We start from the raw sequence: 13,199 nt of genomic DNA, 5'->3' as shown, positions 1-13,199 counted from the left end.
CTTATATATTTAAAATCAGCATTAAAATGCGATTCTTTTGATGTAACTATTGGTTTCAAAATTCCGTTTTTTAGAGTTTTGGTTGCTATTGAGCCGGGTCGCTCCTTACTCAGTTCGTTACCACGAACTGTTTGATAACTTCTAGACTTATCAGGACAGACTGGGAATCAACCTAGCTTATCTTTTCATAGAATGGCTATACCTGCCACTGGTTTGAAATTACTCATAAAATATATCTGAATTAGATATGGCGAGGTTATTTCATTGAAATACTTTTCACCCCAAGAAATATGTTTGTTAATTAATTACGTCTTGTTTGCTTAACACGGCAGCTAAGTAATAATCTAGGACTAGAAAATAAAGATATTAGAAGACATACCATGGAGTAATCCCGTACATTTTAACCGATAGTACATATCTTAAATGGTAAAGTTGTCTTCCTGAAGCTCATTTTTGTTTTCAGTTCTATTTTTCGTGAAAAATTGACTTCGGAAAATAATTTGTATTCGGCTATGGATTTCTTTCCTCCTGAAAAGAAACCTAAAACGATTCTCCCCGGAGACTAATAGAAATTCTTTCTTTCTATACATTTACCTGAAGCTAGGTAACTGTCATTGGGAAAGTTCTGGAATTTGTCTCATTCCTCTATTTAATAGAATAGGTAGAACGAAATGAATGTTGTTAAAAGCTGAGTGAGCCAGTGTGTGATAATTTCTTTGATATTTGAGGCACATAAATTTGACATAGCAACCTTTTCACGTCTATTGCATGGCAATCTTAGAGCAGGGTGTGATAACATCTTTGATGTTTGAGGGATATATATTCGATGCGATTTACATAGCAACCTTTTTCCACACCTATAGATAGTGGGAAGGGTCTTTTAAAATTGGTTTGAAGGACCCCCGCGGTGGGAATATTTGACATACTACGGCCTATTAATGATCTTTCCCTCTGTCTTTCTTGTTATGTCGTGCTTCTGAAGTGCCATCTACATATTATTTTCTCAACAGCACATTTAATTTTAGTGATTAGTAAGATCTAAATATACTAAAATGAAATTTATGGATTATGTAAAAGCTTTTTTGTTTCGACTTATCGCTCTTAAGTAACGTTTAAAAGGCTAGTTTAGACTGAGTAGCTTAAAGCTACTGCCCGTGTTTTTTATCTTGCTTCAAGACTATGGCAAATATTTACTCTTCAAAATATTGTAATAATTCTGCTCAATGGCTTCCTCAGACATTTTTTTTGATGGAGGAGCATGTAAAAAGCTTGCAAACATTTTCTGCAAGGGAAGGTACTCTAAAGTTTGGATTTTTTGTATGAAAAGTAGCATAACTTCTTCTAAACATTGTATAATTTTGCACTTTGAGTAAATTTTTGTTCTTTGGGGGGGGGTCTCTTGACCTAAGTATTCCCTCACTTCTGAGTCGAATTTATTCTTACAATTCTAGTTTGTATTGTATATCTTTTTTTTTTTTTTACTGAATTGAGATTGTTCACTAAACCGTTAAAGGGAATTTCAGTAATTTTGTATATGTGTTACCGTGAATGTCCGTAATCTGGTTAATTTCCACATTCACCGGAATGTCCGAAACTCCTTTTTCTCATCTTGGATTCAATTAGCTATATATATATATATATATATATATATATATATATATATATATATATATATATATATATATATATATATATATATATATATATATATATATATATATATATATATATTAGGGTGGAGCTTATTTTAAAAATTTTGGAAATATTATTTTCTTACCCCCCTAAGTTGTTCCATATCACATGAAAACATTGTAGAAAAAGTTTGAGCCATTTATAATAATGTTTAGGGGTAGCTCAAGTACCTCAAAGATTAAGAAAAAAGAAAAAAAAAAGAAGGATTTCGATTAAAAATTTTAAAAATTAAAAATTTTGGAAATATTATTTTCTTACCCCCCTAAGTTGTTCCATATCACATGAAAACATTGTAGAAAAAGTTTGAGCCATTTATAATAATGTTTAGGGGTAGCTCAAGTACCTCAAAGATTAAGAAAAAAGAAAAAAAAGAAGGATTTCGATCAACTTGTATTTTGCTTTAAAAAAATATAAACAAAATTGTTTAGTTCCTATTTATGGTTGACCGGACAGAGTCTGCTTCCTGCTGTCGGTATAAACTCTGCGGTGTTCATTGACAACTTGCAGCAGAAATTGCAGCTGCGACTCATCTAGGGTTATAAAACCGCTGTACTCTTGAATGAGTGCCACTCCTCGCTCAGCGTGGTCATTGACGACTTTGAGTGACCTCACAGTTTCTGACGCTAGCTTGTAGTCGTGTCTATCTTCCCACAAGTCTGGATCAACTGTGAGAAATCCATCCGGAAGATCCATCATTTGAAAAAGTTTTGCTGACTTTGCTGTAACAAAATGTTCCAGGTTTTTATTCTTGGCTGAACCAAGATCAATGGTGATACGCTTGGTATGTTCCTGTTCCTGGTCGTCTTCACTCTGCATGGCACTCACCATCAGTCTCTTCGTCGACGAACTGACGCGACTGTCGAAGAAAGCCAAACCAACGAGTTCGGGTGACAAATACCACAAGTTACCGGAAAACTTGTTTGATCTGGCCTTTGAGATTGCCAAATGGATGGACGAGTACTCGAGCAGCGACTTCAGCAGTAGTAGGTCACTGTCACTATATATATATATATATATATATATATATATATATATATATATATATATATATATATATCGTCTTGGATTCAATTAGCTTATATATATATATATTGTTACATTTTTTTGCTAATCTACTTTCGAAGGACATTAAGAAAGTCGAGAAGTGAGGCTCTATTCGAATTCAATTTTTCTTATAGGTTTTAGAGGCTTTGGACTACCTTCACACAAAATGCAAGATCATTCACACGGATATTAAACCCGAAAATGTTTTGATGTGTGTTGATGAAGCTTACATTCGAAAGTTGGCTTATGATGCTGCCATCTGGAGTAGGAAGGGGCTTAAACTGCCTCAATCTCTTGGTAATTTTGCATTGTTTTTTACATCGGCACAAATGTTGAATATAGACTCAGCCCTCCTCCCGCTTCCTCCTGAGATCATTTTTAAAACAGTTTAGGGAGAAAACACTTTAAGTGTACGAAGATATTGTAACTTGGGGCTTAAAATTACTTCTCTTCATGTTTTTCACAAAACGGGTATTTTGCCTAGTATTAAAAAAAGCTTGTACTTCGGCAAAGACTGAAAATACATAGAGTGGGTGAAGGAGGAGGCTATGAGGCACACTAATATTGCATTGACTGCTTATCAAATACTTTCTTGCAATCTTCAATTAAATGAGCCTGCAACATTGGAGAGGTTCGACATTTTGAGCAAAATAATTTTTTTAAGATAGCATAGATTATGTGGGCATTGATGCATGCATTATGGCCTGACCTTGATGGAATTTTAAGTAAATGTGGATGTTGCCAATAATAGAGTAGTAACTGCATTAAAGATTGCCTTGAAAGTTGAATATTTACTACACAAAACGTATTTAACCAGATACTGGCTACTAAAAACAGAATTTCGACGTCAAACAAAGATGGTTTGACCTGCAGTCTGTTGAAATTCCAGAAACATATATGTTATAAACTGTGCACTCAGTAAAATCTATATACGAACAATATCGTCATCTATTTTTATTTGTCACAAATTGAATGTTATATGTAATTTACCAACTGTCATCCCAAAAACTGCTGAAAACTTGGCGTTTCACTAAGTAACACTAAGAAATATTCGGCGTTCTGGTGGTAATTTGCGCGTCGATGAGATAGTCCCCCTGAAGAGGTAGCTTGGTGGTAAGGAGTACATTACCTTAATTCTTTATTTTGTGAATATCCGCGAAACTCTAAAATAGTGACTTAGGATTGTGAAATAGCTACTTAGGATTCAGTTACTGTATTTCCTATCGCCAAATAATTAATTATAAACTTCAAGGGGTGTCATAACACACTCCCTCCCATCTTCATAGAAAATTCTGTCCATGTCCATGCTTCTCCCCTTCCGGGTCACACGCACCAAATATGACATATATTCATTTGGTGATTAAATACTATAGTACGACTGTTAAGATCATGACTCGCTTCATGCCTTTCAAAAATTTTAATTTTTTCAAATAAAAACAACAAATTCAAAGTTTTTGGGAAAATACAAAATAGTCTGTCCTACTATGAGTGCGATTAGAGTGTAAAGTTATGGACTGTTTTTTTTTTAACATTAAGGAAAATTAAAAGTGAGTTGGTCAATAAGAAACTTCAGAATTATCCATATTTTGTAGAATGTAGCTGAGTATGAAAATAATTTCCAATATGTGTTGCATAATTTAGTTTATTGTTTCTCCGAAGTTTTGCTTTTAAGAGTCTCAGTTACTAAGCAACCTTAGAGGTAAATGTAGAATTTAATTTAGTTACGGGAATTTCCTGAAAATTACCTTAGAATATAGATTCTACTATCCCTCTAGGGGACATCCAGTGCTTCTTAGAAAAATCAACAGTCGTCACGTAGAAGTTACTAGAAAGTTTTTGTCTTCTGGTTAAATTGATGGATGACAGTTGTGGTATGTTCGACATAAAATGTTTTTCCCTATTTTTTTTTGTATTTATTTTTTTCTATGATGAGGTCATATAGAGAGTTTTTTTGGGGATCCTGGAGTCATCCATGCATTGAAATCTTGTATTTGTTGTGAATGAATTATCCATATCCAAGCTGGGTAATTTCTGCCTCGAAAAACGCCTAAAAGAATAGACTACCTAGAATATTCCAGAGCAGGTGATGGTATATCCTTCATAGTCAAGTGTTTAAAATAGTGAGCTTTGGATGTGAAAAGATGTAAGTGGAGATACGGAAAGATGATTGTGGAAAAATGGATTGGAGCAGTAGAGTGGAAAGATGGCGTGAAAAGTGGATAATCTCATCTCCTCTTTTTAGTCTGGGTGTCAGATATTAGTTGTGCGAAGAAGAACGTAATGTATTGTTGTTGAAAATGTGAATTTTAAAGCGGAGAAAAAGTCATTGATCCCCGTGCTTAGTTTGGTATATTGCCTACTATATGGCCTACATATTGCGTGCAGCATAGAGGATATAAAAGCACTTATTTCCACTCTTTACAATGATCAGATGGAGCAGGAGATGAGATTGGGGGTGATCATGATGATGGTTGAGATTTTAAAATATATAAGCAATATCTGACTTCATCTTGCATTTACCTCAAGGGTCAGGGTTATAATCAATACACAAGAGAAATACACTGGACCCAGGGTTAAGTAGGTTATTCCAACCTATTGGAAAAATGTAAAACATCGACATGTATATGGACCAACTAAGAGTTTTATGAACAAAGAAAGTTTTGACTTGGACGAAAATTTTATTGATTTTTGTTTGAAATCTATGTCATTAACTTATCATGCTTGTAACACTGCCAAAGTAGAGATGCTCTGAACATAGCAGAAATTAAAAGAAGAAATAGATCAAATTAAACTCACTTTTCCTAAGCAGTTACAAGCCACAAGAAAAACGTGCCACCAGCTACCTTACATAAGATCTTCCTGTGCCACCAGACTGTTGACTTCATAGCCGCTTTTGACACAGAGTCAGAAGTGAGATGATGCGCCACATTGAAGGCCTCTTGACTGAGTATCTGACAAGTTTATCTGTTTAATCCTGACAAGTTATATCGATGCCAGAGCTCAAGTCAGGGCTCACTGAAGACAGTTTTATAATATTAATCTGGGAGGTAGACAAGGATGTGTCTTCTCGTGACTTTGCGATGGATTAGATCGTTGTAATTGAGTAGCATGAAGGAATAATAATAACTTTCTAGTCCGAGAATCCAGTCAACTTGTTGGTCAACTAACATTGAAGTAAATCTTTATTGGTTCAAATGTCTAAGTTTATGAATTGAATCAATCACCTTGCCTGACACTCATTGCAGATGGGTGCAATTTGACTTCAGACGCTTGTTTGCCTGTCATTCCACGCAAACTAACGATCCTGTTTCAATTCTAATTTCTTTGTTCAACCTGCCTAAGACCATAGGTAGGCGTGTCTTGTTTATCTCTCATTCCAGGCAATTTAACAGTCCTATGTCAATTTTAAGTTCTTGGTCAACCTGCCTGAGACTAGGTGGGCGTGCCTTTCTAAACGATAGCAAAAAAAAAAAAAAAATATTGGTCCAACAAGAGAGTCATACTGACTCCCGCCATTTACCCTTGCCATTTAACCAAACACTTGTAAAACTATAGGTTCTAGGACTATCTACCTTAGTTCTTCTGCCCTAGGAATGACGCATGGATGGATAATAGATAGAATTACTCATTAACGAATGAACTAACATCATTTTTATACAATCCTAATAAGGGGGTTAGTGCCAGATTTGCCTCTCACTCAATCCGACTATCTGCCTTGGCTTTTTCCTCAATTAGCCATGGCTTGATGCCCACAACTATTTGATTTAAATTCAACAAAACCAGCAAATAACTCTGCAACGGACCTAGATTTTGCCAACGACATTAAACTACGTGCTGAGTCCGTTCAAGAGACACAGTCTATGCTTGATGAATGCACAAGCATCCATTTAAGTCAGCAAAAAAATAAAGACGATGAGATTGTATCGGAGACGCACCCGTCCTGCTCAATAGAGATCCTGTCAAAGATTTTAAATCCTTCGTATACCTAAGTCTTCTGATGGATCCTTATGGAAGCATTGGAGGTAAAATGAAAGGTTGGATGTCTTTAGCTTAGACTATTTTATCCGTTCCAAAGAGTCCTCTATCAATAAACAACGAATCACTTAGACGAAACTACTATTCCAAGACTGTTGAAACTGTTGTTCTGACTGTTGAGAGCCTTGGACTCCCAAGACCTGGGTGTTTTGTACTGCAAATGTCTTCAGTATATTCTGAAGGCTAGGCAATCTGAAAAAGTTGGCAACGACATTATCTTTACCAGTATGAAAAACTGGCTACCCGTATCAAGTGTCATCAAATGCAGAAAGCTCTGGCCGCAAACCACGACACACTGATGACGTGGTGTCGAAGCAATGCCTTATGTTTGTCCCTTTGTCGTCTTGGGTGAAGCGCGCCGGCGGTCAAATTAAAACCTAGTTTTCTACGTCGTCCCATCAAGTCCAAATTGGAGCCACTTGTGCGTTCAAGCATTATGGTACACACTAGGATCGAGACTTGTCAATAAGCTGGCCACCATTTTTGGACAGACCCTCCTGAAGTCAAACTTGTTGCTAGATCTCAAACCGTACAATGAGACAAGGATCGTAATGTGGCACAAGTGGAAAGAATTAGTAGTTGTACCATTAGAGACTCGCATGGCATTCGTCCATCTTGTTAATATGGTCTGAAGCGGACAGCTTCGTAGATATCTTTCTTTTCAAGAAACACCAACTAACTCCCACTTTTCCTCCTCGTATTCTAATTCAAAGTCCCACCCCCTTTATTGCATCATAGCAAACAAACCAAAATAGTGTTTTAAAGTGCCCATTATAATTCTGGCTCAGTCCCCTTTCAACGTCAGACCAAGTGTATCTTTACCGGGGGGGGGGGGGGGCTAAAAGCTTAATCTGAATCTTTATTGAAAAATAAAATAAAAGTCTACTGGTATTTATTTTCAAATTTAATGTGCTAGATTATCAGCTCTCTACTTTTTTTTTATGTCATGTGGACCATTTTGTACGATATTTTTTAATCTTGTACCCTTTTTGGATCTTTTCAACAAAATAGCCTGTTTAGAGGTACCCTATTGCTTAGGGTTCCACAGGGATAAGGGAATCATACTGTCCATTCCGAAAAATATAAAGAAAATATAAACATTTCTAATACTAGGAGAAATCCAACGTTGGCCTAGGAAAAACGAAAGAAAGCAAAGTAAATGACTCAAAACTTTACCTCGCTTGAAGAATGTTTACAGACTTACACCCCCCTCCCAACATTTGTGTGATTGTCAATGCATTGCTTTTTTTCTATATTGACTCAATCTTCTGTATTTTACGACTTGCAAAGCCGAATCATAAGTAAGGTAGGATAACTTACCAAATAAACTACTTTAAATTCATTAGCTTACGGAAAACAACGGAACAAGTTCGAACTACCAATAGCATCCACAATCAAATAATCGGAAACGTGTCAATACACTAATCTATTTTATTTTTCTTTCCCGATGCGACTCCTGAGCTTGGCATTTTGGGCAAGAATAAAGTGGAATTCCCCGCCTTTTCAGGTATTGAACAAGCTGGTAAAGTGGTATCAAAATTCAGGAAAAAAAAAAAAAATCAGCTTTATCTACTAAACGGATCTACTGCATATACTTCATCTACAAAGCTAGGGCTTGCTGGCCAACATGCCTAAAAAAAGAAATAAAATTGCTGCATATACTGTTTCCTGACAACCAGATAATAAATTATTTGGCCCCCCTCCCCCAAAATTTTAAGTCCCTTGCTCCCCAACCCATCTCCCAAAAAAGGAAACTTAACTTTTTCTGAAAGTAACAACTCGATTCCTAAGCCTTGAAACAAAACAGAGTTTACTTTCCAAATTACGGATAAGGACGACTTTTATTACGTCTTGTAAAACGATATCATCTTTAAGTTATACCTAGTAAATTCATGCAGTCTCATGAGATATAGTTGCTTGCATTTAGGCCGAACAAAAACAACAAAACGAACGCATGCTCTCTTGTGCACATCTAAAATATAACTGACTGATCTAACGTTCACTCTGCAGGCGCCATCTACAACATCATGTCCTGGTTTTTAGATTAGCTGTTGACTGGCTACATCTTAGACACTCTCGATTATAATAGATTGGAACAATAGTGCACTAGTATTAACAGCTCATAAAAGTGAGCAAATTGAAGTGAAAGTTTGGTATTATTACATTTACTTTACGTTTTTTTGCTATTACGTTGCGTTTCAACTACGTTTACTATTTTTGTCTGTAAAAAATAACCTATTTTAAAAAGTATATGGTTGTAATAAAATTTTGCAATGCAATTGCGTAAGATAAGATATTTATTTCAAAAATCCACTATCACATGCCCAGATGTAAAAAAACAAGAGAAGCAGAAAACAGAATAAAGACAGTTTTTTTTTTTCACGACAATACACTTGAATTTTACTAAGGAATGTGGTTAGATAGACAAAATGAATAATTAGATCCAGGTTTGATATAACTGTATCCAGATACCAACTTAAGAAGTTGAAAAAATTCCAAAGAAATTTGAATGAGATGCTGTGAAATAGTTCTTCAAACATTTTATTTGTTTGTTTGTTGTCTAACAAACAAACAAATTTTGTTTGTTAACAAGATTTTATTTGTTTGTTGTCTTCACCAACAGACCTTGGCCACAAGCCTGATGTTAATCAACACACATTTATTGATAGACAGTTTTGTACATGAATTCTTTTTATGTCCACCAGATCATGAGAAACCATCGGTAAAGTTATTGAAGAGCTAATCAGTTTTGATAATTATCTTAAAGAGCCTTTAGTCTATTTTGCTTTTACAATTTTTAAACTTGTGATTGCACTTTTTAGTTAGTACAGCTCCCAAGGACGCATTGCCCATAGAACCATCAAAAATATCTAAGAGTAAAAAGAAGAAGCTGAAAAAGAAAGCCAAAAAGCAAGCCGAACTTCTAGAAAAGCAACTTCAGGAATTTGAAGAACTCGAAGAGCAAGATAAAAAAGGTAATTTGGGAATTTAATTTAGTAGAATTAGTAGAAAGGTAGTTAGTAAATTTAATTAGCAGAAAATTAGAATCTAATTTAGTAGTTAGTCTATACTAGACTTCAAAATCCTTATAATGTATTGGTTGTGGAGGGTTAAATTATCCCGAGTTTATACAAAACAGTAACAAATTCAACTTACGTGAAAAAATCCAGTTTTTTTTTTGTTTTTAGCTAATTAAACGCAGGCAAGTAAGTACACTACTTGAAATAGACGGAAAATATATGTTCTTGATTTAGCAGTTGTCAGAAATACTATCATCGGCCATTTTTGTCGATCGATAACAATCGGTTATACTTGAAGCTGATCTTTTATGTTATATAAATGAAGAACAAAGAGAAGAAATAATCGCGGGGGCTTAAAGTATCAATATATTTCGATGTATTCAACTTAGTTTTTTCTTCGGCAGACTTTACCGAGTCAACTTGTTGTCAGATTTTCCGATAGTGAAAGTCAGAAAAGTCAGGTTTTGTCCGGGTTTATTTAATGGCAAACCTACTTTGCCTAGTTTGAAGATATCAGTTACGTTACAGGAGTCACGAACGGCCTCCAGGGCATTTAGGTGTGGCCGTCAACCAGGATTATAAACCCTGGAATGTTGAAACGTGAGTGCAAAAGTAACAAAAAGTCAACGCAATATTTCCTATCTAATATCATTATTACTATGAACCAATTCAAACCTGAGTCGATGATCAGGTCCCAAAAGCCGATTGTCTTCACTCTTTTCTTCAAAAATTTTACACCGAGAGCTGCTGGGCTATTGGTGCCCCCTCTCCCTCGGGGAGAGTTTGTGTGGTATTTTGAGATACGCCTTGCCTATCTCTTTTTTTTTTCAGAACAACCTTTGCTGATAGTGTCAAGGTGTCCACCTTTTTCCCCCATCCTGAGTACCCCTCCCAGCTTTAGAGCGGCTGGGGCATACAACACTCGTCATTACTGGCTTCAAACCATCCAACTTCGGCGTTGCATTCCACAAAATACCCAGTCTTATGGAGAGCCACTAGACAAGATGACCGGTGACTTGACAGTGATTGATGTTAAGAGTTGTACGTCCCTAGCTGTGCCTACTGCTCTAAGGGGCGCCATGAGAGTTTATCACGACTACCCCGAGATTCATATAATAATAGTTCAAGTTAAAACATTTTAAATTCCATGAAGAGGGGTTGGAAACCGTAGAAAGACGATTTACTGCTAAAGTAACTAAGATGATGGCTGAAAAAGGAAAATTTAAAAAATTTGACCTAATTCTGTTTCAGGAATTAGATTCTAGGTGATCGGACTTTGAAAAACCCAAAAGTAACGATTATATTGTGAGATCTTAATTAGCAGGATCGCATGTCAATACATATTGCGACAAAACGTTCCGTAACCGAAGGTTGTCATTCCACAATCGAAAGGCTCAACAACCTGTTGAATGGACTTTTTGTAAGTAAAAAAGTTTGTAAGAGACTAGCTATTTGCTACTAAAAAAAAAAAAAAAACTCCCCATATTATGGAGTTGAAAATAACGTTTTTTGAACATCTTAATTTTCAACTTTGATCTTTCGATACAGCCCCGTGAATATGGAGCTGTAATCCACTTATATAAGCCAAGGACTTGAAGACATACTTGGAAAAACGAGAATTAACAAATATAGATGCTAAAAATATATTTGGCTTCTTAATCCTCTAAAAAAGTCAAGACGCTTGGAGGGAAGCCATTAAAGATTTACATGAAGTTTAAGTCATCTACGAAACTAAGAAATGTGTATTTCCTTTTTCTTTCTATTTACGTCAAGTCCCTCAGGGCTATATTTGGAAAGTCGACACGCTCTGACTTAACTTGCTAATTATCTGTTTTCGCTATTTAAATTAATTGGAGAACTTTCATGAAATGTTCACTGCGAAAGCTGAAAGACCAAAATAGGTGGGTGATTTTGGCAACCCTTTTCTGATATGCATATAGTAAAAATCTCATAATTTTGATACTGAAGTAGTGTCTCTTGGTCGTTTGGACTATCATTCTTTGGATCTTTGGAGTGTTCTATGCTTGCAGATACTTCAAAAATATAGGCTTCTGTGTGGAGTGATTAAGATTAAAATATATCAATATAAAAACAAATATGGATAAATAGAGAATAAAGGAATAGGATGAAATGTGAGCATAACAAATATTGCTGGGAAGAACTAAATAATTAAATCACAGTATTGGCAAAAACAAAAGTTCGTTTGTTGACTTGTCTATTTCGAAACAAAAAAGAAAGAAGGAAGAAGAAATAATAGAATACAATAGAGCAATAAACTAATAGACATAATAGACTAAAAGACAATTATACGATATACTAATCATGCATGACAGATAATATATAAAATTTTATAATATACTAAATAAACATAATAGACGAATAGACAATTATATAATATACTAATTATGCATAACAGATAATATATAAAATTATATAATATACTAAATATACATAATAGACTAATTATAATCGACTAATAGACAGAATAATAGACCAATAGAGTAATAGAATACAGAACTCTACCAGAAGTCGTTGTTTACTTCCGAAAATTCATGTAATTAAGCATCTTGCGTTAGAATGGCGATAAAAACTTGTATGCTATATTTCTTATCATATTCGCAGTTTTCTGAGCAATCAATCATCATTTATTCATGGTATATTTTGTTCTATAACAAGGCCTACTGATGGTTGTTTGACCCCATAAGCTTAGATTGTGCCACTTGATAGTGGCCTTTTCTGCCATTTTGTGGCAATAAACTAAAATTTTCCCTAAAGACGACCAAGTTAATATAACAATTATGTAATTATTATGCATTAATATGTAATAATATACGAAAAATTATGGAGAAGTCTAAAAGCGAAAGATAAGAATTCCTATTGCTATAAGTATCAAAAATAGTATTTTTTGTTGTATATAACTCGGAAGTTTGATTTTATTATAGAATTTTAATTTTAATTAATTTAATTTTATTTTATTTACCTAGTCTAGTTTTATTTTGTTGAATTTAATTCATTTAATTCATAATTTTTCTTTTTTGTAGCTTTCAGGTCTACTTTTGACCTTTTTTTATTTTAGTGTAAAGGCTCTTCATGATTTTTTTTTACGTTTCAATTTTTAAAATTATCCTCTTAAAGATATTCCCTTAAAAATAAGGACTATTTCCACAAATAAAAGAACACATTGTGATTTTTGAATGCTCAATAGCTTTCTCAGAAGCCAATTCAACTCATCAAACCTTTAGTGACCGCTAAATAAAGAGCGACCAAACCGTTGCTTTTGGCGCCTCAAAAGCAAGGGTTAATCTAAAAACCAACCTTTCAAAAACGATGCATACCGTTAAAGAATCTCCTTGGGTTAGGATGATAGTAATTTTTTCTTTCGTATATATACCTTTTTTTCCCCTGTTT

At 34.7% G+C, this 13,199-nt stretch overlaps 1 protein-coding gene across 1 annotated transcript in view; it reads left to right on the top strand.

The window, feature by feature from the left end:
• LOC136026684 (uncharacterized) overlaps positions 1-13,199 on the top strand; it is a 136,592-nt gene that overhangs the window by 54,732 nt on the left and 68,661 nt on the right. The window contains exons 6-7 of the mRNA XM_065703428.1: positions 2,871-3,033; positions 9,594-9,746. Of these exons, the coding sequence (XP_065559500.1) occupies positions 2,871-3,033; positions 9,594-9,746 (316 nt within the window). The remainder of the gene's footprint in view (positions 1-2,870; positions 3,034-9,593; positions 9,747-13,199) is intronic.

The sequence above is a fragment of the Artemia franciscana genome, chromosome 4 (assembly GCF_032884065.1).
Source record: "Artemia franciscana chromosome 4, ASM3288406v1, whole genome shotgun sequence".
In the NCBI taxonomy this organism is placed as follows: domain Eukaryota; kingdom Metazoa; phylum Arthropoda; class Branchiopoda; order Anostraca; family Artemiidae; genus Artemia; species Artemia franciscana.
This window is presented reverse-complemented; position numbering and strand designations above follow the sequence as displayed.